This window comes from Rhopalosiphum maidis, chromosome 1 (genome assembly GCF_003676215.2).
Source record: "Rhopalosiphum maidis isolate BTI-1 chromosome 1, ASM367621v3, whole genome shotgun sequence".
Taxonomy (NCBI): Eukaryota; Metazoa; Arthropoda; class Insecta; order Hemiptera; family Aphididae; genus Rhopalosiphum; species Rhopalosiphum maidis.
This window is the reverse complement of record NC_040877.1, coordinates 73,949,097-73,976,285: the sequence shown is the minus strand read 5'-3', so window position 1 is coordinate 73,976,285 and position 27,189 is coordinate 73,949,097. Positions and strand designations below refer to the sequence as shown.

The 27,189-nt window shown below is 33.3% G+C and overlaps 1 protein-coding gene across 1 annotated transcript in view; it reads right to left on the bottom strand.

Annotated features, from left to right (window-relative positions):
• Nucleotides 1-11,428: 11,428 nt before the first annotated feature.
• The window catches only part of LOC113560279 (LIM/homeobox protein Lhx5-like), a 37,443-nt gene continuing 21,682 nt past the window's right edge, over nucleotides 11,429-27,189 (bottom strand). The window contains exons 4-8 of the mRNA XM_026966047.1: nucleotides 18,231-18,461; nucleotides 17,859-18,076; nucleotides 14,669-14,951; nucleotides 12,719-12,877; nucleotides 11,429-11,693 (exon numbers count right to left, since the gene is read on the bottom strand). Coding sequence (XP_026821848.1) covers nucleotides 11,632-11,693; nucleotides 12,719-12,877; nucleotides 14,669-14,951; nucleotides 17,859-18,076; nucleotides 18,231-18,461 — 953 coding nt within the window. The 3' untranslated portion in view covers nucleotides 11,429-11,631. The remainder of the gene's footprint in view (nucleotides 11,694-12,718; nucleotides 12,878-14,668; nucleotides 14,952-17,858; nucleotides 18,077-18,230; nucleotides 18,462-27,189) is intronic.

The window sequence follows — 27,189 nt, the reverse complement described above, 5'->3', positions numbered from 1 at the left end:
ACTATGAAGAAAGTCTGTGATGATCTGGAGAACAAATTGTTTTTTTTTTTTACATTTCCATTGCGGGAATGGTATACCAATAAATGACCGTATTGAAAACCACGTTATCTGCGTATTGCAATAATCATCGTGCGTACTTCTATAATATAATATTACGTGCGGTATACACAATACACTTACATAAATACACGATGTTATAGTAATAATAATGTATAGAGAAAAAAGTATATTAGACTTCTTCCATAGGTATACGCGCGTTCAGATGGTTTATATGTTTCATACAATATCCATTTATACTAGTGTGTAAACATGTTTTGAAAAAAAAAAAATAAATCATCGCACAATTCCGTTAGTGAGATATTATGGTTTTCTTCTGATTCAACTGTAGATTATTAAAATGCTTCCTTTTATTGAATATAACATCATTACCACATAGGTCATGGCTTACTGGTATTATAATGTAGGTATATTGTATATAAAGGGTGGTGAACCTGTGATAATGGGGTGACATTGGGAAAATGTTTACAGCACTCAAAAATATTTTTATTTCATTTTTCAATAATTATTACATTTAATGAATAAAATTCTTTGTAATTTCTAAATAATTAAATTACCAACTATAAAATGTTGAACTTTTGATACTAGCAAATATTTTGAACTTAAAAAACTGTCTTATTCAAAATACATTTAGTATTTATGTCAAAATATCCAGTAGCGGAAGATTATTATCCACAATGAGTTCGGTCAAATTTAAACATGATCGATGAAGTTAATGTTCTTATTGTATTTCATTAAGATATTAAAAAATGTAATAGATTTTTTTTTAACACTACTTCTAAGAAGAAAATGTTTTAATATAAATAATATATTACTGGTACGTTTTTTATAAACTTTGATTAGAACATTTTAGCGCATATTTCTTCAAAAAGTTTCACGCCTCCTATAGTAATATACTAATATAGCAACTATAATATTCTTTCGATTTAAAATGAAAAATGAAAATATAATTTAGAAGCATATGGATAGTTTTAAGTTGTATATAACGATTTTAAAATAACCAATTAACTTATTTAATTGATTTAAGTATAAATATATACTTAACTCTATATCAATGATACTCAAATACTGCAAAATTTGCTCTGTACAAAAATTTCACGGCACGTCAATAACTTTTCATGACCATATATTTTTGGTCATTCTTTAATTTTTTACATTATTTATATAACACTAAATTAGATAATTAAAATTTATTTTTTTATTTTTAATATAATTTTTTTCCTTATATTATCACAATTGTTATGGACTTTTTGTTTTTTTTTTTTTAATATTTTTGATCAAAATCTAGCAGCTCTCAGTTAAAAAATCACCACTGTATAAATTATGCCCTATTAAAAATTAAAAATTGTTTTTAATTCACTCATATAGCCTGATTACTATACAGGTTATGATTTATAATTCATTACACAAATCGATATGATAAAAATAAATTTCACATTTCTATAAATGTAAATTATTTCACGGTACTAATAATATTTGGAATGTTTTAGTATGGAAAAATTTGGCTGTACACCATCGAAACTATCCCGTCGATTACAAACATTTAATGAAACACGAAATTAAAAAGAAAACAAATAAATGCTGTCTTCATTTTTAACATGTAAGTTTATTTATACATTTATGTTCATGAGTGAATCTAAAAATATTAAATACAACTGTGGGTTTTGTACGCTCAACTTGAGTAACATACAAAACATTTCGTTTAAAACTAATTAAATACATCAATTTTATGCTGACACGTATTTCCGTAACAACCACATATTTTATAAAATAATATTATAGTAAAAAGTAATGTCGAATTATATTATTAAAATTAATGTGTAACGTGGCAATTACGATTCCAGAGTTGGTGTATAATAAAACGTTATGATAAAAAAAAGTAACACCGAATCTCCTGGGCGTGATTTGTGTGAACAGTAATATTATTAGTTATTACCATTTTTCATTCAAACTTATACAAAACGTGTTCAACAGGATTGTATTAACAAAATCACTTTTCCGTTAACTTACATAAGAATACAATATAATATTATATTGTTTATATAAAAAAATCTGCAAACTATACTCAAACATTATATTTTGAAATGTAGGTACCTGTTGTTATTTATAAGTTAGTTTTAACATTAGGTATATGTTTGAGTATAATATTCTTTGAAATATTTTACGTAATTCTCGACTTAATAGTAGTTAGGTAGTAGACGAAAAATATTATAATATTGTAACGACTATTAGTTTATATATTAGTGCTTTATTATTACTTGAATTCATTGTAAGTTTCATCCTGTAATCTACATATTATATTATACACTAAAATACTAAACACATATTATTATACAATTTATCAACACAAAATATACACACTCTACACGACGAGACTAGTTCAAGTAGTTCACTCCACTGATAATACTACATTATAATTAATACAATTTTGAAATGTCTGTCAAAAGATTATAATACTAATTCAATTACACTGTAAATGATTATATTAAATATTATCAGAGTATTCGCTATTTTAAATGATTCAAACTATTTATTCGTAAACTTATATTTCGTTTAGATCACGTTTTTCAGCAATGAACAGCTTACAGAAGTTAAGTTAGAGTTAGATTATCAAGTTTCAAATACACGATATGTACGATATAATGTATTAATGTGTATAATATATATGTAATTATTTAGTCTATGTGGCTAGTCGCTAGACGACGGGGTTTAGGTTATCCTAAATGAAAAGGTTACGAAAGATTCATATTATTATTATAATTGTACGGACAGTATTTATACGATAGTTGATTACTATACAAAAAACTGTGTAACTGATAGTAATAACAAACTTAATATTCGTTATTATAGTATTACTTACCGTAGTCGCGCCGGTCATCGTTCACATTATCTAAAACTTGTGCTCTACTTTTGTTGTACTTCCGGACAAATCCAAACTACACATGTATTGCATGTATCCATCAAATTTCTGAGAAGTATTGCATTTTTATTTATACATACTATTATTAGCCATTTATATTGTTATATATCAGTTTATGACTTAGCTATTAACTACAACTACTATAGAAAAGACAATAACAAAATTACGTTTCTCATAATTTTAATACATAAATAGCAATATAATGCCATTTATACAATTAAAAAATGCAAATTTTGCATTATTGAGTTCTCCGACATACGCCAAAAAAATTGCTGTGCGATGCTCACACGCTTTCGATATAATTTTCATCCGACTGAGCTTTTTTTTACATTATTTCCCGAACGAAAATATTAACTATATCACAGCAGTAATATGAATACAAGCTATGGTGGCGGTTGGCATTAAACGTGCGCTGCAGACGAACGTCGAAATTGCCACACCACGACGTAATATGTGCGTATAATATGCGGCTGCCCCTTATCCTCCTCTCACGACCCACAGTCACTGCCATCTACGCGTACTTAAGCCACGAGGATTTCGCCAGCGCAGAGCGGATACAATACAAATCCCCGACAACCCCTCTCCGCGAGGAATTAAGCTCATGGTGACTTGAGTTATAACTTTGATTTAATTGGTTTATAACTCCAGCGCACATAATACATTTTATTATTTGTATTCCATTCTTATAATTATTATATTCTTCTTCATTTTTGTCAAACTAATCTCTTCTTTCACACACCAACGTACGGTTATACATATGCATATTATACATGATAAAATAATAATATAAATGCCTTATGTAAGTAATATTTACGATTATTATGGAATTATAATAATTATTAAAATAATAATAATATGTCGCATTCGCATACTCAAATTTCCATTCCGCTACAGTATGGTGTGTACATCGATTCCGCGCGTTCTATATATTGTTACGACTGTCGTGGGCACTAGTTGTTTATCAATTATTTTGCAAGAATTCAGCTCTCAATAACATACCCATGACGCTTGGTAGAGATTAGTACAGTATACATTTGAATATATAATAAAATAAGTATCGTTCATAATATTATAAGTGTACGTCGACTTGTAAAGTTCAACGCGTTGATTGATATGTATATGCGTAAACATACAGTGTTCACAACCGGTTTTTCTATACTACGACGGGCTTTTTTTTTATATTAGCTACAGACATAATACAGAGACAGTCAAAATGATTGTACGCATATTAAACACATCACGTTATGCTTGCCGTATTATTATTCAGTGTTCTTAGAAATCATTACAGCACATAAATATTGCATGAACGTTTACACAATTTTCTTACCCCATAACATACACGTTCGTCATTTTTCACATATGTGAATAATAATTATTACAGTTGTCTTATGTATTAGGCGTACATGTAGGATTCAGTGTTTATATCAAAATAATATTCATGTTATAATTCTTATCAACCAGGCTGTAGATAAAACATAAAAATAATTAAAACGCCTAAAAAAACCAAATAGTCAAGTCAAAATCTATTTTTGTTCGATTAATATTTATACATTTTAAAACTTAATAAACTTTAACTTGAATTCGTGAATATTATCTAAACGATACACAATTTTATGTTCGTTTTTATATGAAAACTATAATATTCTCTTAAATTACCCATCCATATTCATTAGAAATTTAACATAGTCATTCGGCCAGATCTTAGCTGAGACCGTATCATTTTACACCACACTCAGATGGCTTCCTAGATCACCAAGAGTTCTGGAAAACCCCATGGGATTTCATTTCTCTCTGTAGTCGTTATGGATTTTTCCAAACAGGGATATAATGTAAACTATTTTGAAATACTCAAAAGCATCTTTCCAATGATACCTTCTGTTTTTTTTTTTATTGTTTTTTTTTAATTTTATGGGGTTTCATAGTTTCATATATATGGTTCATTTCAATTGATATTTTATACATGCTATTTTAATGTGCGTGCAAGTATTTCTTAACACGGCAAACTTATGATCAATGATACAAAACTATTATTTTTTGAAATCTTGGTATTGAATCAAATTGTTTGAATTTACTTCAACAAACTATAGGAAAATTCAAGTATTTCCCTGAAAAAAAAAATTTTAAAAATGAAAAAATTTTTAGTGAAATTTTTATCTACTGAATAAAAAGAAACAAAAAACATAATTAAATCACAAATTAAGCGAAGACCGAGTAACACCGTTATCTATCACTAGTTATAATATAACAAAATATACGTAACTCAATATTTATCGAATAAATGAGTGTCTCTAATAGTACTAGTATTACTATTCTAATCGATCGTCATCTGACGTATATTATAAATTATAATATATGGCTGTATAATATTAAATACACATTAAGAGCGCAATATTATTATTATATTATACTCTCGTATCTCAGTGCGTTACTCGTATGCGTGTAACGACATGACAGGTTTATAATAATACTACGATGATCCTTACTGCTTCTGCAACACGCCTGTATATTATAATATATTATAAACTGCTGTTGGTAAGGGCATGTGAAAACCTGTCGACGGGAAACGCGCGTGCAACGACAATAATAACAATAATAATAACGATAGTAATTTGTATTTGTATTTTTTCTGAGCAAACCTCCCCAAAAGCACGTCGGTAGTGTTGACGTGAGAAACGCGTCAGGTGGTGATGCCGTGCGTGGTCTCTGGGCGATCACGCGAGCCGCCGTCCCCACGGTCCCATCACTTTCGGGTTCGGTATCGCGCGAACCGACCGACGTTCATCCGTCGTCCGTCCGTCGTCGACGCGTTTCACACACACACACACACACATACACACACACACGCGCGCGCGCGCGCGCGCATTCGCGGACAACAATAGCACTGCCTGGGGCGCGTTTATTGCCGTCCGTTTCGTTCCGGCGGCAGTGGCGATTTGTTTTGCCGACGAGGTAATCAACCGCTGCCGCCCCCGCCTCTACCTCGCCGCACGTACAAGAGATCAACACCGCCTCACACAACCCCTCCCACCGCGACAACTAACCGCCGGCCGGGTTCCACGCCCGCGCGTCCCGTTACTATATAATATATACTTATATAAATATATATAATTATACTACTGTTGTACAACTACTACTACTACTACTACTACTACTACTACTACTATTACTGCTATTGTAGTACTACCAGATCTCGGAAAACTCGTGAATTATTTATAATAATATAATTTTAAATACGTCTTATAGTCCAGAGCTTCATAAGCATAGAGTTTTATGAAAACACGAGTTCGTGAACTCATTCGAGAATACATAGGTTTAGTGTTGCATTTTAATTTATCATCTTATAATTTATTTTGAATATTTCTTATACCAATAACCTTTTTGCGTACTATTATACTGTAATATATATATACGTAATAAATGTTTCATAAAAATAATATTTTTCAATCAACAATTATTCTATGCTCTTGTAATGAATATAAATAATTTTGAAAATAACATATTTGTAGCTTTACTTCTACTTGTCATTATCTAGTAATACTTCTTATTAATATAACTTTTAATCTAATAAAAAAAAAAAATTTTAAAATGTTTTGACAATTTGATTTATCCTTCGCTTATGACTAATACATAAAATAAGAATAATGCATTTAATTTTCTTTACAAAGTCTTTATAATTTAATACTGATCGTTAAATTCAATATAATAAAAAATGTGCCCTCGGAAATATTATTTTATTCGATTTATGTAATAGGTGTTTTTGCTGTCTGAATGTTTTCAATCAATTTTTCGCATGGTCATTCTTTCCTTTGATAATGATTTTTCGTAAATATATTTATAGGCGTAAAAAATATATAAACACATAATATTATAATATTATAAGTTATTCAATTAAACATTGTTTCATTATATGATTGTTATTGTGCTACAGTGTATTATCATCCGTAGATAAAGCATGATTTAAGTTATTTGGTGTTCTAATATATTATTATTTTATTGCAATTTAATATCTCGGTTATAGTATATACTATGTTAAGTATAAATATATGAAAATTAAGTAATTATTCATTGGAGTCATGACATTGTTTATTGTCAACAAAACAATTGACAATCATATACTTTTTTAAGTTGTCAAAAGTAAATCAACGTTGATTAGGATACAATATATTTTTTACGTCAACAGAAGTTATAGGAGCAAATTTAAAAGACCCTAAATCAGTAAGACTAAATTCAAAAGAAGTTTGCGTATCGCAAGGTTAGTTTAGTTTTATTATCGCGTGGTGTGGACTATGGAGAGTTGAAACTCACGATTATTATTAGCACACATACACGGACTGGAGAAGATAAAAACACAAAATATAAATGGGCGATATAGTACTATTTTTGTAAATAACTGAATATTTAACAAAAATATGTAATGTAAGTAAATTATGTAAAAATATGTACTTAAGATCAAATATATAAAAATATGTAATATCAACCATAGCTTAAAATAATCAGATAGTCCTATAACATATTTCTATAAAGGAATCATTCGAATATTATCATTCGCGACAAATATATAAATACATACAATTCCGCATCCTATCGATTACAATTAAATAATTTTCCGATACTCGTACGAAATTATAAGTACTTCAAATATTTTCTTTCTAATACACTGAATGTTTGAATGAAGTTCCATTTAGCTACCTGTTACCGTTAAGTTGGCACTGTACACGAGCAATAAAATACTCTATTATCATATTACAGTCATATAATATATTAATACCCATCACAGTATCATCTCACAAAGCAGTCTAAACTTGACGCTTGTTAGCAAAATATTTGTTTTGTCATTTAATATGATATATATACAGGGCCCCCACAAGTGGGGGAGGGGCTAATGGACCTTAAGTACAGGGGCTCGGCTATTTTAAGTGCCCGTGGGCCCATTGAAATTTATTTGTAATTTTTATAAAGTTATATGAAATATTTAGTACAAAGGCCCGATATTGTATGTGAGGGGCTCTATATGTATAACAGTAAGCCGTGTTTGATGCGTTATCCGTCAAAGTTCACTGGAAAAACAGCACGTCAAAATGCACGAATTATTATATCATTGATACAAATTCAGTTTCAAATAAAAAAAAAAAATGACTTTTTCAATAATTGAAACTGAATTATTTAGTTGGGATTACCAACTGTCATATGACGTACGACAATGAATTAATATTGGATCTATTATATAAACTGCAAAACTACAAACATTGAATACTTGTAATGAAAATCGATTTGTATCCTATGTACGAGTGACACGAGTGGTGAATAAAATAATATAAATATTATATATGAATTGAAAATTATCAATGCGTATTTTGTTTGAAGCATTATTATTGTATTACGCAGTCCAGTCGTTTGCAAGATATCGCGTGGCCGCCAACAATGGACAATGGAAATAGGCCAATTCTATAATAACACGAAGCTAAAAACACATCGTAACAATGAGTAATGTCACCGCAAAGCTATTTGGCATATACATATACCACGAAACCTACGTATATAAGATACAAGTAACTGAAGTAACATCATAAACCTATGATATGTAGGTATATAGATATATATATATATATACTTATAGTATTGTCGTCGTGGTTTTCGAAAACATCGTTTCTGCAGCAACCCCGGAAAATAATAATATATTTAACGACTATATAAATATAATTGACGGAGTACGTCAATCATCGTAATAGGAATAATAGCGTAATTTTTACCTTGGATGCTTGGACGTTGCTATTATCATATGATTATACGAAATTTTGATGAACGCAAAACAAATGAAATGTATTGTTGACTGTTGTATACCTCTAAATATCGAAATAACTAATATTTTCATCTTACGGCCATCGACATCAACCCACTACAGTCTTTCCCTTGATGATGACACGTCACACTTTATGCATATACCGCGACTGCACAGACCCACATCATACTGCAAGGACAGAACGCGAGTGGAACGAAAATATTATGTTCTTGATTTGCAATTAGTTGCAATTTCAATTCGATTCGTATGCACAAATTTAAAAATACGCGGTCCAAACCGCTATTTTTTTATTTTGTACCCCGTTTTAGATTGGGCATATACTATCAAAATGTATTATGTATATAAATCGTCAACGAAACAAAAATATAATGTATATAGGTAGCTGATAATAGTTGAAATAGGAAAATACTAAGTAGGTACGTAGCGTATCACGGTTAAGTGGTTTGTGTGACAACACAATGGCAACAAAATAAAATAAAATCACGAATATTAATCATAAAATTGTTAATATTTTATTCATATATGTCCGTGGCGCATAAACTATAATCGTCGGCAGATGCGACGGATCTCGCACGCGCTTTTATTGGTGTCGTGCTACAACGACAATTTAGTTGTAGACAACGGTTCCTATTATATAATATGATATACTCATATATGCATCGTGCACATGGTACCTATTACCTATTATATTTCATATAATAATAAAATGCAGGTACTCGCACGCGATAGAAGAACGATTTTTAGACGGACATGCGCGCATATTATTATTATATAGCGAATAACAAAATAAAAAAATAATAATAACGATGGTAGTATTATATTTAGGGAAGAAGAGAAATGTCACCGGTGCTACTATATATTTTTTATATTACCTATGTTATACCAATATTATGTGTGTGCGACGGACAACGACTTGTCACAAACCCACACGCACACACACACACACATGCACGCAAGGCATCTCACGCACACACGTAATCAATTACGTTATTGTCGTATTACACATTTGTGTGTGTGTGCTCATATTATATTATACTGCAGCGTGTGTCCCTGCGGGGCTTTGGGGCAATTATTTATTTACACAAATTGACCATAATTACGGTTATTATCGAGGGGACGGGCGGCGGGGGCACTTGACGCCCTCTAACCCCGCCCGGCGGCGACGGCAAATAAAGAGCGCGCGCGCGCGCTTGCACACACACACACACACACGCGCGCCGCTCGCATTCACTCACCGTAAGACCATCAAAAACGCAGCCGCGGCGGTGGTGGAAGAGGCACATCCAGTCAATTCCGCACATAATTCGATTACAATCGAATAATGGTTTTTATTTTTTCTACTTTTTCCGACCCTCTTCGTCATTGGGGATCGCCGATTTATATATTTATACACCGCAGACAATTGTTTTCGAAACTTCATTATATATTACATTACGTGTTGTATATCATTATTGCGTGTACGTAATGACGTGTGGCCGCCGAGGTTTAGAGTCGGGACGCTCGCAACGACACGTCGGTGGCTCGTAATGTTTAATATTACTATACCTATACCTACGTATGATATTATTATAAACGACATAATTACGTCGAAAACCGGGATATTGTCGTCGGTATCGTGTATTATATATACACAAGTATATATTTATGTATAAAAGTGTATATAAATCATATTTACGCGTTTTGCAAGTCCGAGGACAAACATTGTACTACTTACTATTTTTGTTATATAGGGGAGAAGACAATAAATATACGTCAGTGTTTGATGTGATAATGACAACAGAGTTATATATATTATTATTTTTTTTTTTTTTTTTTACAATAGACAGGTTTGATGATCATAGGGAACGTATACAATAACAACAAAAAAAAAAGAAAAATATTTTCAACTTTGGGACAATAGTAAAACAATAACATTTTTTATCGTAAATCTAATTTTTCATAATAATATAATAATAATAATAATAATAATAATACACGGTTTTCTGTTAAAACCGTTCACAGACAAAAGGGACTTTTCTCTATAATATAATATATATATATATATATATTTATATATACGGTACAAATTATATTCACATCCACTGCAGCGCAGTAATATAGTTTACGATTTTTGGGGTTTTTAGGACACAAAACACACGGGGCATATTACAAATAATCGTAAATATTATACATAGTTAGAGGTGTTTTATATCGTACAAATATACTTATACAATCGTATATTTATACTCTAGGATACATCTAGCCGTTTACATTTTATTAGCTTTAATCAAAATAACTCATGACCGCTGATTTCCATGACCGAATTACGACGGATGTATTTAGTGTTATTCGAGGAAAAAAAACTTTGCCCAATTCAGGATTTTTTTTTACATATACTTTATGTACATCGAAAAAGCAAAATTTTTTACAATATCAATTTACTCTAGCCTACAAATACTGCGTTTTATTTGCCTACACTCGCGTTATGTATATACACATATTTTAATGATGCACGAAATAATTATAAACGTTTATGTATATTTTAAATCCGTTACACAAATTATAAATATTCTCTATTTCATACATAATAACATTTTATTTTCAAAAAATATAATAACGCGTATTGTGTGCGCAGTTTTAATATATTTTTTTAATTTTTAGTATTTATAGTTATTTTGCGTAAAGATGTTTTGCGCTATAATAATATAATATAGTGATTTATAATAATAATAATAATAATAATATTAATAACATTATGGCACGGTTCTAATAATTTTACCTCCGTTCGATTGAACAATATTCTTATGTTATACTGTAAGTGTTAGGGCATAAATCTGCGGAGACGGTTGCGATCGATGTATGCGAATACATTATTTCACCATACGATGCCTTCGTTCTGTAAGTTTGGCCCGTCCGAAAACCCACTGCTACTACCACCTGTAAAAAAACAAATTCACAGATTATACATAAATGATATATAAATTTTTGCTCGCACAACGATTTAATGATAATAAAAAAAATTATATATGACGTGTATAGGACCTATCCTATAGGTATACATTATGTAAACATTCACAATGTATATTCTCAACACTCCTTTTCAGAATATCCGAGTAGATACATTACAATAACGGATTTCATCAATTTATACCTTATAATTGGCAAGTCCGCCGTGTATATGAACACACAGACAATAAATACTCGATATTCTTGTATATAGAGAAGTTTAACTTGTTTTGTTTGTTCGATCGATTTTTTACGGAGTCTGCATGCGGTATACATATTATATATGAATAAGAGACAATAATGTAATATATATGAAATATTTTTAACAAACGCTTATTTTTATTCTATACCAGTTATATAATATAAGCTTCATAAACAATTTTTCTTTGCTTTGTAATGTGTCCGGCACAATATTATTATTCTAATAATATGCTTTGACAGTCATAAAACGTTTATACGACTATTGTATAATTTTACGTGTATAATATTTGGAGATAAATATTACTGTACGATAATAAAATCCATATTTTACAGCAATATAGATTTTAAAATGTATATACATATATTCTAAGAATGTATTATATACATTATAAATGCCATATGTATATATATATATAAATTATATACGTAGGTGCCTAAACGTTTTCAATTCATTTTAATGTTGTGCCTATTAGAGATAATATAATATATATTAAGAAATGCGTGTCATCTACCACTATAATACACATTATTTATAAATATGAATCATTTATAGCTACTTGTTTTTAAAAACAATAACAATTATAATTATATTGTACACGTGTAATTTGACAATTTGACGACAGTCAAAAACCCACTAACATCACAAGAGAATAGTGCATGTGCACATTTGTACAACGAAACGTGTTTACAGAACGTTTTGTCTGACGAAAAAAAACGATGAATGAATTAATAATATTATTTGTAAATTTACTTGCCTTGGGAGCCCATGAATTCTGACGGACTGCCCGGCCTTTGTGACACAAGCTGCTGGTCGTTTGCCTGTTGCTGCTGCGCAATGAAGCCGGGCGGAGCGTCTTGACCCATTCCCGGATAATCAGGCCCCATTCCAGACATCGGATTGGAATCCATGCCACCTACAAAAAAACCAATAAGAAAGGAGTGGTTAATGAACATGCCTACAAATGCCAACAAAGTTATATAATAACGCCTTTCGATCATATGGGTGCGTATAATCTATATATAATATAATATTTAAAACGTGTCCAACGTTAACATTTTAACAACAACATCGTTAGTCGTTATCCTCGCAAAAAGGTCGTCACGTCGTTGTGTTTAATAGAAGTTTGTTTTTGTTCCCTATATTATACATCATCATCCGTGCTCAAAACGGCTATAATATTATTATACTAATATAATATTATGCCGTTTGTCTAAATAGCGTTATTTTTGCATGATTGTGGTTTTACGGGCGGGTAAAGGCGTAATTATTAGACATGTATATTCGACCATCATCGGTTTCGAAGATATAATAATAATATTTGACCATTTGTCATTTTTTTTTTCAGAAATAGTATTAGTGAAGTATGCGTTGCTCATTAAATATCGTCGTCCATATTTTTTTATACATTTAATATTTTAGAAATTAATTAAAAAGTGGTTTCGGAAGTATTTTTATACCGTGAATCCTTGCTTTATAGAATGCGACATTTCTACCAAATGTAATTTAATTTTTCGTCAAAGCCCTCTCTAATAACCATATATAATTAAATAATTTGTCATTCTCATCTATTTTAAGTTCAACCGAGTGTTGGCAGTTACTTAAAAATTAAATGCCTAGAAAATCTCTCTGTGTATTATACAATGTCAGTATAATTCAAAAGAATTCTATCTATCAGGTTCTCTTAAAACCATATACAGCTCTTTTATATGGTCTCTTTTAGAATATTTTTCCAGTCCAGTCATGAAAAGTTTTGGACTGACTTATCAAGCAAACAGAATTGCGAAAGTCAATTTGGTGTTTTTAGTTAATTAATGGACGTATCGATAATGCTCCCTCTTTCTTTTCCTAATAAAATTTTAAATTTCCTTCTCATTCGATTAGCTTTTACTGTTCCATTTTACAACACTATTTATAGTAAGAACCACTTGCTCTATTTTCCATACGATGTTTCTGTTGAATGACAATCTAAGCTTCTTTTAAATTTATTACATACATAAATACTATAAATTAATATTATTGATTCATATTTATTTATTTTTTTATTTTATTGTTGTCAATTCTTAAACCGTGTTGTATTATTTAGTTGAAATTAATTAATTATTTTTACCGTTTAGTATTATCTTAGTCCTTTATTGAGCTTTATTTTAAATAATTAAATAAATAAATATTATATATTAGCATGAGAATTAAATGTTATAAATTTAAAATTAAATTAAATAGTAAATTCAATGTTATTGTTTTATTAATTTAAATTTATAAAAATATATAATATAAGTACCTACTTGTTATAGGTACCGAAAATACTATCTTATAACTATAATCGAAAACCAGGCAAAAAAAACAAGAACGATTTGAAAAATTTAAAGCTAACTATTTCTGCATAATTAATTAAAAAATACAGTAGCTGCAGTATACAATGCGCAATAATTGGTCATTGAAAAAATCGCTATTAAATTGAAAATTTTGTAATCGGATATACCTATTATTACTTTAGTTACGAAAATAAAACCAGTATATATAAGACACTTTCTATCATGATATTTTGTACTTGATACATTTGGTTAAATCGTTTAAGACGCGGTATATACCTACCATAATTATAAGTGTTTAGTACCTATATTATATTATATTCTATATATGTGTTGTATTTGTGTTATGTCATTTTCATTACGTTGTTTGCCATATGTATATAGGAAATGCTTACCTGGGTGTCCGAAGGGTCCTCCGGGTCCGGCGCCGGCATGCGGACCGCCGTGATGGCCGAAGAAGTCTGGATGGAACGATCCGGGCCCGTAACCAAACTCAAACTTGACCTCGGCCGAGCCAGCGAAGTACGGGAAACCGGGTTGCTGGTCATCCAGCGAACCAGGGCTCATGTTTAACGGGAAACCGCGCATTTTCCGCGCACCACCGTAAAACGGCCCTCGGCCCATAGACGTCAGCTGTTTCAACCGCCGCTCCTTGCTCCTTTTGTTCTGGAACCACACCTACGGAAACGATAAAAAACGTAAATATTATGTAAACTATGATATCGATCATCGATAATCGTTTACACGATCTAAACAACTGCCACAGCCGCCGCAAATATATATTATATAATATGTTTATTTATGAAATTTCGCTATTATTTTAAATGGATAATCATGTGCTATTAAACAATGCCAACTTTACAATGATGTAGCAGTGCTTCAATGTGAAAAGAAATAACAAATTTATTGAAAACCGGTTTCTATACACACTTTTTTTCCACAGTGGTAATTTTTTCTATCGAACACTATTTGACTCTCATAATTCGTAATATTTGATAAATAATAATAAATAATGTTTGTGTATAATTTATTATTCACGCCGTGCGCATTACATTATAATAAACAATATCAAATCGCCTGTATACCTTACCTATTTACAATATCATACGTATAGATTGTACATATACATAAATTATATAAGTCATGTTTTTGATATACCATAAAACAAAAAGTTACGTTACTATTTTTATAAAAATTAAATCAATAAAATTATTTTGTTGCGCGTTTGCGCTAGTTTTCGTCAAAAATAATTTAGGTAATATAAATAATCAATCAATTAACAGCAATGTGAATTCTTTTGCGATCGATAACGTTCGTCATTAGATATACTGTTTTTCGATACACTATAGCGAGAGAGAAATAAAAATAAAAAACAGAAGACTCAATTTTTACCTAATGTATTTTTAATGATTTTCTTTTGGTTACCAAGCGGGGAAAGGAACGTTAAACATTGATTGATGGCCAATCGTAAAGACTAGTGGAAAAAATAAAATAAAAGCGCGCGCACGTTGTGTGTGACCTCACTAAGACTTTGGGTTTTTTTTTTTGTAAACCAACCACAACCCTGGTCCAGAGTCGGGAAACCGCCGTCACTCACTACTGGACCTCCCTGGCTGCGGTTAAACCGACGGAGAGACAAAAAGAAAAAAACAATCAAGTACACACGTCGTCGTTTTCTTATATGCACAAGCACACGCGCGATAATGACCGCAGCTCGTAAAGACGAAAACACGCATTGTTGACCACAGGGCACAGAAAAACCACACGATAAACGTCATGCCACACGCAAAATCGTATGATATATAATATATTATAGGTTTACATAAAATAACATAGTAAATATAACAACTGTAAAACTACACGACAAGAAAACGATTAAAACGTACAATTTTTGCAACTCGCGCAAACCAACGTTGGACAATTGCAAGCAGAAATTCCTGCATGCTGCAAACATAAGTGAATAAAAATGTATTATATTTTATTTATAATACGATTTATAATTAAAACGTAGTCAAAGATATTTTTTACTCGATTCTTGGTATTGTGGTTATCTATGATGTACTTGTATTATATATATAAATAATAATCGTATTCAAAAATCAAACTTACATAATTTTAGAAATACTTTGATACGTCCGTTTGTGCGTATTTTATAATACATTATTATAGTATTTTATGCAATTCCTTTATGAATTATCAATCATTGAATTAACATTATTATCATCGCCGTATACATGAATCGCGTGAGTGTCGGCATTTTGTATGGCGTATCGCAGAACGAAAAAAAAACTAAATTGTGTGTGGTACGAAAAATTATTCGAATTTCCATAAGGTTATTTCGCGTTTTGTACAGCATTGCGTACCAATGCGTATATCTATGTTTATATATGTATTTATTATTTATATCTACTGTATAATTTGTTATTCTGTTCATAATTCGTACTGGCGGTGCGCGAGTATATATTATGAGGAAAAAATACATATACTTATAATATCATGTGCATATTATATATTTATATTTATATAAATAAAGTCGTTAGCCTTCCGACCGGGGCAAACGTGAGAATCATAAACAAAGCAACAGTCGGAGGAGGAGGGAAAAAAATAAAGAAAAAAAATTAGTATAGACCGTATAAAGACGAAAAATAATTAAAATCGCACGGTATTTTGACGAGGGATCTGACGCGGAACGCATTGCCGCCGACTATACGTGTTAATCTAGAGTGTTGTACCTATATAAATAATAATATAATATTATAGAGGAGACCCAGCGCGTTTGTACATCCAACGGATCGCGGTAGAGTAAACGTTCGGGTAAACGCGTCGGAACGAGTGTCGTTTTACTCGGTTTATCAAAATGTCATCAAAGTCCATTACCGTCGGCGTCGACGTGTCAAAAGTCTGGCGCTTGTCATTATTGCTATAATGCAGGCGTCGGCGTTGGCGGCGGCGCGTCTCGCATGCGTTAACCCGTAACATATATTTATTATTATTATTATTATTACTATAATTTCTGCTGCTGTGGTATACCTATATAGCACGTGTATGTAATAAATGTTAAACTTACATAATATGCACCGGACGATGGAAAATATTCGAAACGCGTGATGATGCACTTGGTAAATTATTATTGTCTTTCAGAGAAAATATATAATATTTTTATCGACACCATCCCGAAACAAATACATATGTATATAATATAAAATAATATAATATGAATCGCTGCAGTCACACTGCACGGGCGTTGTGTGCGTATAGTGACAGTTAATTTAGAGAAGTGAATTTACGACTTTCGTCCGTCCGTACCATACCGTATCCATACGGTATACCGTCGTGTGTAATAATATAAATCTTTGACGCGCACAGTCGTTTTCAATTCATTATCGCGGCGTGTGTGCCGAAAAAGCACGTGTTTTTACATATATATACATATATATATATATATAATTTTATTTACCATATAAAAATGTACAACAAATTATACTATACATTGTACTCGAAGCAACGGACTGGTTGGTATTATTTTTTATTATACCTATTAAACATAATATGCTCTACATATTTTAAAAACTATAAAGTATCTACCTGTATGACTCTCATAGGCAGGCTTGTCTCTTTGGCTAATTGTTCGCGGATGTGCCTGGTAGGTTTGGGCGTTTGCGAAAAGGCCGTTTTAAGTATTTCTAGTTGTTTGGCCTTGATGGTAGTTCTGGGACCTCGTCTCTTGGATCCGGAGTTCCCGTCGTCAGGTGATTTGTTCTCTGTTTGACTGTCCCTTGTCTCTGGGTCGCCATCCAAAGAACCTTTATCAAAAAAATACGAAAATATATATATTATTGTTCGAACTTGCAATAACTCTGAGTCAAGTGCAATGTAGAAGTAATATTTCCGCAGTCCTTGTCCCAGTTTTGATAAAAAAATATACTAAAATTTATTTAGTTGTAAATGGGTTCTAACCTTGGTCCTCGGAATCCTCCTTGAGGTCCAATCCCGAGTGAGGTGCTTGCAAGTCACCGGCCGACAGCGAATTATTGTTGGCTTCTGGCGTGGTCGGTGGTAATATCGAACCCGGGCCGCCTACTCCGTGGAGTCCCGTGATGAGATGGTGTTTGGTAGACGATATGCTGTTCGAGGTGGTCTCGTCATCATCTTCGTCCTCTGATCCCGAGTACGTCAACGAGTCGATACCTGAAAAATAAACGTAGAAAACTGTTAGAAAACTATCGTCACATGTAAACAAGCATATTATATGTTTGTAAAACGTGCGTTTATTTAATATTCTGTATTTTATTGTATTGAATAACTACAAACAGATTATGAGTTGAACGTCGGTGGTCTACATAATAAGAGGAGGGGTTAGATAAGCACATATATATTATTATGCTTATACGGATCACGTGTGTGTGACGCGTGAGAGCGAAACAGTATATAAAATACCACAAATAGACACATAGGGGCGGCGTAGAGAAAAAAAGAAAACAAAAAAAATGGGGTAAGAAAAACACGGGTCGGCGCACGTTTTGTTAAAAAATATAATATACATAATTGGCAGACGTTTTGAACAAACACGTATAAATATCCAGAGGCGGAGGCGTCAGAGCTTGGCGAATAATATACACACACACAACAACACCATTGTATACACACGGTGCATATGTATATATAATATGTATACACATCCCTCGGAGGGTGCAGCACTGGCAGCGCGTTCTGGGTATATAATATATTTCCCTTTGGGTTGACTGTGGTGCGATTGGTTATGGATGAGGAGTAGATAGTGGTGGGGTTGGGGTGGAATAGATTCGGGACTTCGTGGGCAGGAGAAGGACGACACGATGGAAACGGGAAGAACGGGTGCGCGTGGAGAAGGGCTTACGACAATATTTGTTCAGGAATCAAACTCGATTACCCATTCGCGCCCGCGGGGTGTACTGCACGCGCGCCCTAGGAACACGCTGATGCTGCACTGCCACGCTCGGGAGTATTAAACCCGCGTCTGTCGACGGGGATGATAGGAATGCGCGTGCATATTGTCGGCTCACCGTTCCAGAGATATAATAATACACACACACATATATATATATATATATACGTATAAAAACACGTATACAAATACTCAGTATACAAACATACGCACATATATATATATATATATACACACACTAATACTGCTGGTAGTGGTTAGTATCCTGTACAAACAATGTGGTCGACAGATAGGAGGAGAAGGAGAAGGATATTCGCCGCCGAGTGTTTTGGGGGTGTATCGATGACAAAAATCCCATCACGAATTCAATCGCCTGTTTGGCGCTTTTTGCTTTAGTCCCTCTCAATGGTAGTATAATATGATATTATATTATTGTGTATATATATATATATATACATATATTATGTACGCATGTCACGCAAAAGGCTTTATGGTCCACACGCGTGCTACGTCGAAATACAGATATTTTAAATACAAATATATATGTAATATGTAAAGGTTATTTCGGGCAGTGATCTAGTCTTAATTTGCAATCCTATACGTGTACAGGCGTATAAACTATAAATACATAAGCGCGTGATTCGTGAGCTTTAAGCCGAGATATATAGATATTACTAGTTGTAAATTTGTCATGTATACACAAATTGTAACTAAAAATCGAAAACAGGCTACTAGTTTATCCTATACTACGAGCACTTTTCGTTTGTACCTATTCTTATATCGTTTTATTTTATTTCAAAAACTATGCATACGGGAGGTAATTAGAATCGCGCCAAAATGAACTCGGATTTTTATCGCCAAAAGTTGGCTTTGGTATGTCGTAATAAGTGACATAGAAATTAATAAAAAGTTACGGTCTTTTTGTTGCATTGCACGCATATATAGGTAAAGGTACACGTGTGTACACATTTATATATATATACCTGAACCGCATAAAATCGTTTCTTTCGGAAGTTTTTGTACGGTAAATTAGCTAGGTAAAAAAATAATATAATGTAACAATCGTAAAATAAAAAAACGAATATATAGTATATACAATAATAAATGTGTAAGATACTGGGAGCTGGGTCATTACTGTCTTTTCGGGTTATTTTACAAGCTGCCGTATAATAACCGAGTAGGTTTTCGGCGTTATGTATAGTATTATACGCCCAAGTCACAGTTCAGTATAAAGGATATTATGTATATAAATATAGTTTTGAAGGATTTTTTTTATGATCAACCCAGACCGACCGGAGTCTTTGGGCCGTCAAAACGATCGCAGGCGCTCATATTTACATATAACACGAATTTTTTACATAATTTATGCTCGAGGGACGTAGAAAAAAAGTGACCAGAAAACCACCAGAATACCTGTCAATTTTTACGACCCGTCTTAGGTGTTCGGTTCTTTTATGATTTTTTTTTTTTTATAAAATATATATATGTATACATATTATTATACATATGTACGATATTCATAATTTTTTATTTTATTATTATTATTTTTTCTTAACTTCTCTGTCGGTCCCCTTGAAACGCTCCCGTACGCACTTATACACGCACACATAATATATAAATGTATACATATATATGAAATATAATGACATTATCACCGTGTCCCGAACAGACGTCAGATTTGTTTCGAGCCATCGGAACGTCAAATTTACGATCCACCGCCAGCCTGTTTCGTTCGAACCTCGAGAACGTGTGAAAAATACACATAACGCTTATGAATTACAACTTTTTTCAAACTCCGTTATTATGGTCTCTTATTTTTTCTTTTTCTAATTTCAATGGAACTTCACGTCTTTGAAATATAAATATATACTATATCTCAATACAGTATTTAAAAAGAAAAACACGAACTGCAGCATACGCGGTCTTTGACGAATTTACGATATGCCACGTATACCGCTTAGAATAACTATACAATATTCTAATAATACTACATGTGTTATGAATTTATGATAGATATTTTACTCATAATTAACGTGCTTATTACATGCGTTTGGTGTATTGCTTTTTATCTTGTAAATGTTCCAACCGAATTTAAATTTGGCGTGGACAGTCGAGAACAATCATATTTTACCACTGAATTAGCAGTATAAAGGTATTATAATATTATTATGTACGGAGGAAATCGCACCAATCACCATTTATAAAGATGGAATGTAGAGCTATAAAAATCAAATAGATATCCATGTATCAGAATATCGAAAACCACAGAGGATTTCATGTGGAAATTAAGGTTTTTCCACGGTCTGCGACATGCGCGCATTGATTAGTGCCACATACGTCGTGACGAGATAGATCGTAGTCTCATTATTGGATTTCTTAAGTATCAGCAGCAACGGCGCGCGTGCTGGGCGCACACCTGTGTGTGTGTGTGTGTGTGTGTGTGTGTGTGAATGCGCTTTGGTCGTACGCGGCTGTATTATATCCATAAAACTTCTCGAGCGTCCGCTGTTTCACACCTTCTCTCGGGCTCGGTATACCGCGGACGGAATAATAATTATAAAAAAAGTAGGTACCTATATAAAAAAAAATAACACTATACATAGACATGTACATCTAACGACGAAGCGGCCACTAAATCACTCGTGCCCGAAGACATGTCATTGTTTATCGTCGTTATTATTTTATTTTACGTTATTTTATTTTCTTTCCTACCCGCTCGTCGTCTAATTTACGCCGCGGACGTCACGTAGTGTAATTTTTTTATCATCTCTTTAGCCTGAAGCCGATTTACGATTCCTTCGGCTCGGCCGAAACGCGTGTCGGAGAAATAATATATATACACGTGAATAAAGAATAGAAAAATAAAAAAAACAATAACGCATTAACACCACACTATATACACACGTGTACCTATACATACAATAATATCAATATTAAATACATAACATTTTTATACCTACAATATTCTATATCCTAATGCGTATGACATATACACTCATCTACGATCTACAATAATTGTAAGCGAGTATAAACTTTGAAATATGACACTGCAGCAGACTGTTAAAGCCTTAATGATAATATGTGCATAATATATTACGCATTAGAGCGTACTATAATTCGGGGACATTTGGGTATCTGGAAAACTCGGCGACGGACACTACACAATATACAATATTATATTATTATATTAAATAACAATAATAAACTATATTTTGGGCCGTTATAATCGTATCGTATATGATTATTATTATTATTATTATTGTTATTATATATTACAGTGTCTCTAATATATCACGTGTTTCAATGTTTGTACCTATTGTACATTACTTATATATAGGGACATCGGTCGTGCGGCGTTGGAAGGAGGTGCACACAGTCCCAGAGCTGAGCGGCGGAGGGTCGTGTCGGCGGCGTCGACGGCGTATTTCCCCCCGCGGCGACGCGGTAAAAAGGCAAACGGGCCCCCCGCTGAGAGCGGCCGCCGCACGACTCCTCTGTGTGCCGTCGGCTGCAGTGTATAACATCGGCGGGCGGCGGCGACGTATTGCCCGCGGGGCGTTTCGCGATTTCGACGTCGCCCGTCAGACGCAAAAGAACCGGCCGCCGCCGTCGCTGAGGTCATCTCGTCCCCGTCGTCGTTACACCGCGAGCGTATATTATCATTATCATTATTATTATTATTATTTTATATAATATTAAACGTCATATCGCCGACGTCGTCGCCAATCACGTCTCATCCGACGTATACTCACGTACATGATACTCGTGTGCGAATATAAATAATATAATATTATTATCCCATACATATACATTACACGCGGTTACAAGTAGGTATAACCTGTATTTTGAGTTACAAATTGTAAATTAAAAACGGTATATTCATCGGATTCGCGAAGAAGTACACTCTGAATAGTATATATATAGTATTATAGTATAAGAGCATCGTAATGTATTGAAAAATATATAGGTATTTATGATATCCGTAGTTATCACTCGCACTACGTTTTTCGATGTCTAAACACGAATTTAGTTGTACACAATCATATCACATTATTAAGTTTAATGTATTTCATATAAAATAAAGGACTTTCGTTTAATTTTCGAGGTTACGGGAATAAACGATAGTTTTATATACATCGACGGCGGCACCACGAAAGATTTCGTACACTCACTCACGCGAGAGATAATTAATTATCGTCCGCGGTGGTGTGTCTAGACGTCGTCGTGTAGTGATAAAACGCATTTTTCATTTGTTGATTTTTCGACCGTCGGCGGTGGCGATGGAATACATGTATGGGAAAAGTTTGACAATCGGTTATAAATCACTATCGGAGCAAGCAATAGGCGCGCGCGTTTATAAGCGTCGACATAATATAAATATAAGGTGGGTTACCTATATTGGGTATATGTATAACGACTAGCCGTCGTCGTCGTATCGCGCGCGGGCTTCTATCCAAGTATATACGTTTTAAAAGTAATCTACCAGACTCGATTGGAAGAGTTTTTTTTTTTTTTTGGTTTATCATCTTGTGGGCACAACCAAGCGGACGATACTTATTGACGTTGATGACGCTACATTGGTGTCGGTGTGCAGGTAAATCGGGGAAGCGTGAACATCGAAAATTAAAACGAAAAAAAAACCACGACGGGGAAATCACACGCGCGCGTCCGCCATTGCAATAGCTACGGTTCATTTAGACCGAGCGGTGGCTTTTTCCGTCGCGCCAAATAGTATATAATAATATACATACTATTTGTAGGTACCTATTATACGCGCGGGACCCGACGCGAGAAAATCGTTATAAAAATGGCGTCGCCGTATAGTCATTATCGTCGGCGAAACGGGACGGAACGCGCTCGGAGAAACGAAACAAAAAATAAGGAAAAAAACAAATGTATTTTGCAGTTTTTATGCGATTGACCTCTTTTCGTGTCAAAGGATATAACGGGTTTTGAACTTTTGACGATGGAAATAAAAAATACTTCCTTGAATGGTTTCTTTTAATATATATATATATAACGCAAGTTTATCTATGTAAAGGTACATTGTACACAATAATAGGTATAAGACGTATACAACTGCACTATTACTGCGACGTTGGGTTTATATAATCGTACATTTCGATACAGATTACTAATGGACGCATTTAAGGGTATATTATAATATGTTGTTAAGTCTAAACGTCGCATCCTTTTTAGATAGGTATTCTATTACAGCAGGTGTCGAATACATAATTATATTACAACAAATATTCGTTATTTAATGCGTGTGCAGAGGGAAAACGTTGTCAGAGTATTGCCTGCAGTTATATCATCATCGACTTAAGCGAAAACGCCTATTGTGAACAACATTGCATAATATTGTACACGACGTCGAGGGCGCATGCGTGCAAAACATTGTGTAGGTATATATATTATTTTAATGTATACCGTATACGTATATATGTGATATCGTATGCGTGTGGATTCTCCACCCACGGGCGACTGGCTGGTGAATATTACAGTGGCGCGCGTACATCGCTCGCGGTGCGGCCATCGCAGCCTCCGAGAAAGCTGCCGCCGCCGTACGCCATGATGATTTTTGGCGGCCGCCGGCACACTGCTCGACGTTTTGCGAAGTCTTACATACAAATAATACGATTATTACATGGACGTATCTGTAGACTATAGGCCATAATCACGTCAAACGAATATCATAGTAAAATGTATATAGTATGAATATAATACATCGTGATGCGTAGATTGTAAAAAAAGACCGATTGTATTAATATAATTATAATTATATTATACGAGTTAGCGAAAAGCCTGAGATGACGTATGGGATGATTCCGGTAACCGATAGGCGATAGGTGAGGACACAAAAGTTCCTAGTTAAAAGTATAGAGTTAATAAGACTTTAAATCACTTAAATCAGTTGCACAACCAAAAATATTCAAGGGAAGGGGGTGTTCAATGTCCATATGGACTTGTCTTTATATTTATGATTTGATATGATGAGGAATGTTGCGAAAAGTTTTTCATATTACACGGTATTATATTAAAAGGTGAGAAGAGAAATGGCTCTAGTTGTTAAGTGTTGCGGTATTAAAATTTAAAAGTACCCACTTAGTTAATTTTATATTATTTTGTATAAATACTTATTTGTAATAATATTATTAAATTTGTCGATGGTTAACGATAACACATTCAAAATGATTAGTGGGTTGGTGGACGTATGTAGCTACTAACGTATAATATGCCAAGGAACTCAAACTTTAATATGTCATAAGATAGTATTCTTCCAATTATATTGTTTTTTCCAAGTCCTAGCATACCGCCGTCGGACTTCGGACTACGTATTGTTAATATTTATTATAATATATATATTACATGAGAACAGCGAGTATATGTATGTGTGTCTGCGTGTGTATTAATGTATACGACCGGGCGTCGTGTTCGGTGAGACCCAGACATATATACAACACGATCGATACACCGCGCTGGTTCAAATTAACACGAAATATCCGTAACGACAAACAGGTGGATACCTAATATATATATATATAACATAGCGAACGCGACACGGACGACGGTCGTGTATATATAGAGGTATACACACGATAATATATTGTATATTATTATAGTTTCGACATTATATTTTCTTTATTTTTTTCTCCCTCCCGTGCGCAGCGCGACGTGGACCAACAATGGAACAATAGTTGTAGGTACTATATACATCAACGTATATAGTGTGTGGTTGCGACTGTATATGCCTATATATTATGTACGTTCGCTACCGCGGTCACACACACACACACACAAATAATATATATATATATATATAGGTATAATAATAGTCTGTCGATAGTGCGAGGACGGCCCCGAAGGAGACACGGGAAAAATGACCCGCGGGGAATGCGTGTGTACGGGCGCGATGGTCTATTTCTCTCTCTTTCTATTTTTCTCTCCTGTACACGCATATTATACATACACATGCTCTACTACCGTATTATTATTATTATTATTATGTATACCGCTACTACACTGCGTTTTACATATATATATATATATATATATATATATATAATGTATAGGTACTTGCCGCAGACTGTAACGAAATTTCTGGCGCCTATTTAACTCACCGTGTACCACCGAGTACATTGTGCGTGTGTGTCGTATGCGTATGTGTGTGTGTGTGTGTGTGTGTGTAGCGTGTAACGTGAAAGGAAGAAAATTCCAATATTTCGACTCACAATGCCATTACGTGCGCTTTGGTGTAAAAATGTTTTTTTCTTTTTTTAATAAACAACGCTTTATGTATGACGTATAGGTATGCATTTGGTAGTGTTTTCCTTTTGTTTTTTTTTAAGGACGATGTCATAATATAGACGCACAAAAGCCGCCGTTGAAAGTTTAACATGCGTCTCACTTGTTCTACAAATAAGTGCTGTGTTTTTCTTTTTCACGTCGACACCTCTTGATGAAACTCCGAGGGATTAAATATGGGTAAGTCGGTTGTTTTTAATATTTATGTACACCATCCATCGGCCGCATATATTATAGGTATTGTAGGTATCTATATTTTATAACCGGTTATTTTAAACCCGCGATATTTTGTAACTTCATTATTATTCTATTTCGAGTCGACGGTAATTATTGTTTTTTTTTTTTTTACTTTTACTTTTTTTCATTTTCACTACTTGTATATACCTACTTAATATCTGTGGCTAAGATCACGTCTAGGAACATCCATCATTATATTTTTTCAACTTATTACCAGGTAGTACTTGGTTTTTTTTTAGCGCGTGAAAACCTCGTATGTACAACCGCCGTCTAATTTCCTTCGGGTTTTTTTTTAACTCCGCAATGTTCTATGCACCGGGCACGTTCATGTCTGGGTCGGAAAAACGATTCCACGTCTCACTAGACTATATATTAATATATTGTATGTTATGTACGCGTGCAAGTATGCCTATACCCATACTTTGGATAGTGTATAGCTGCGATTTAACC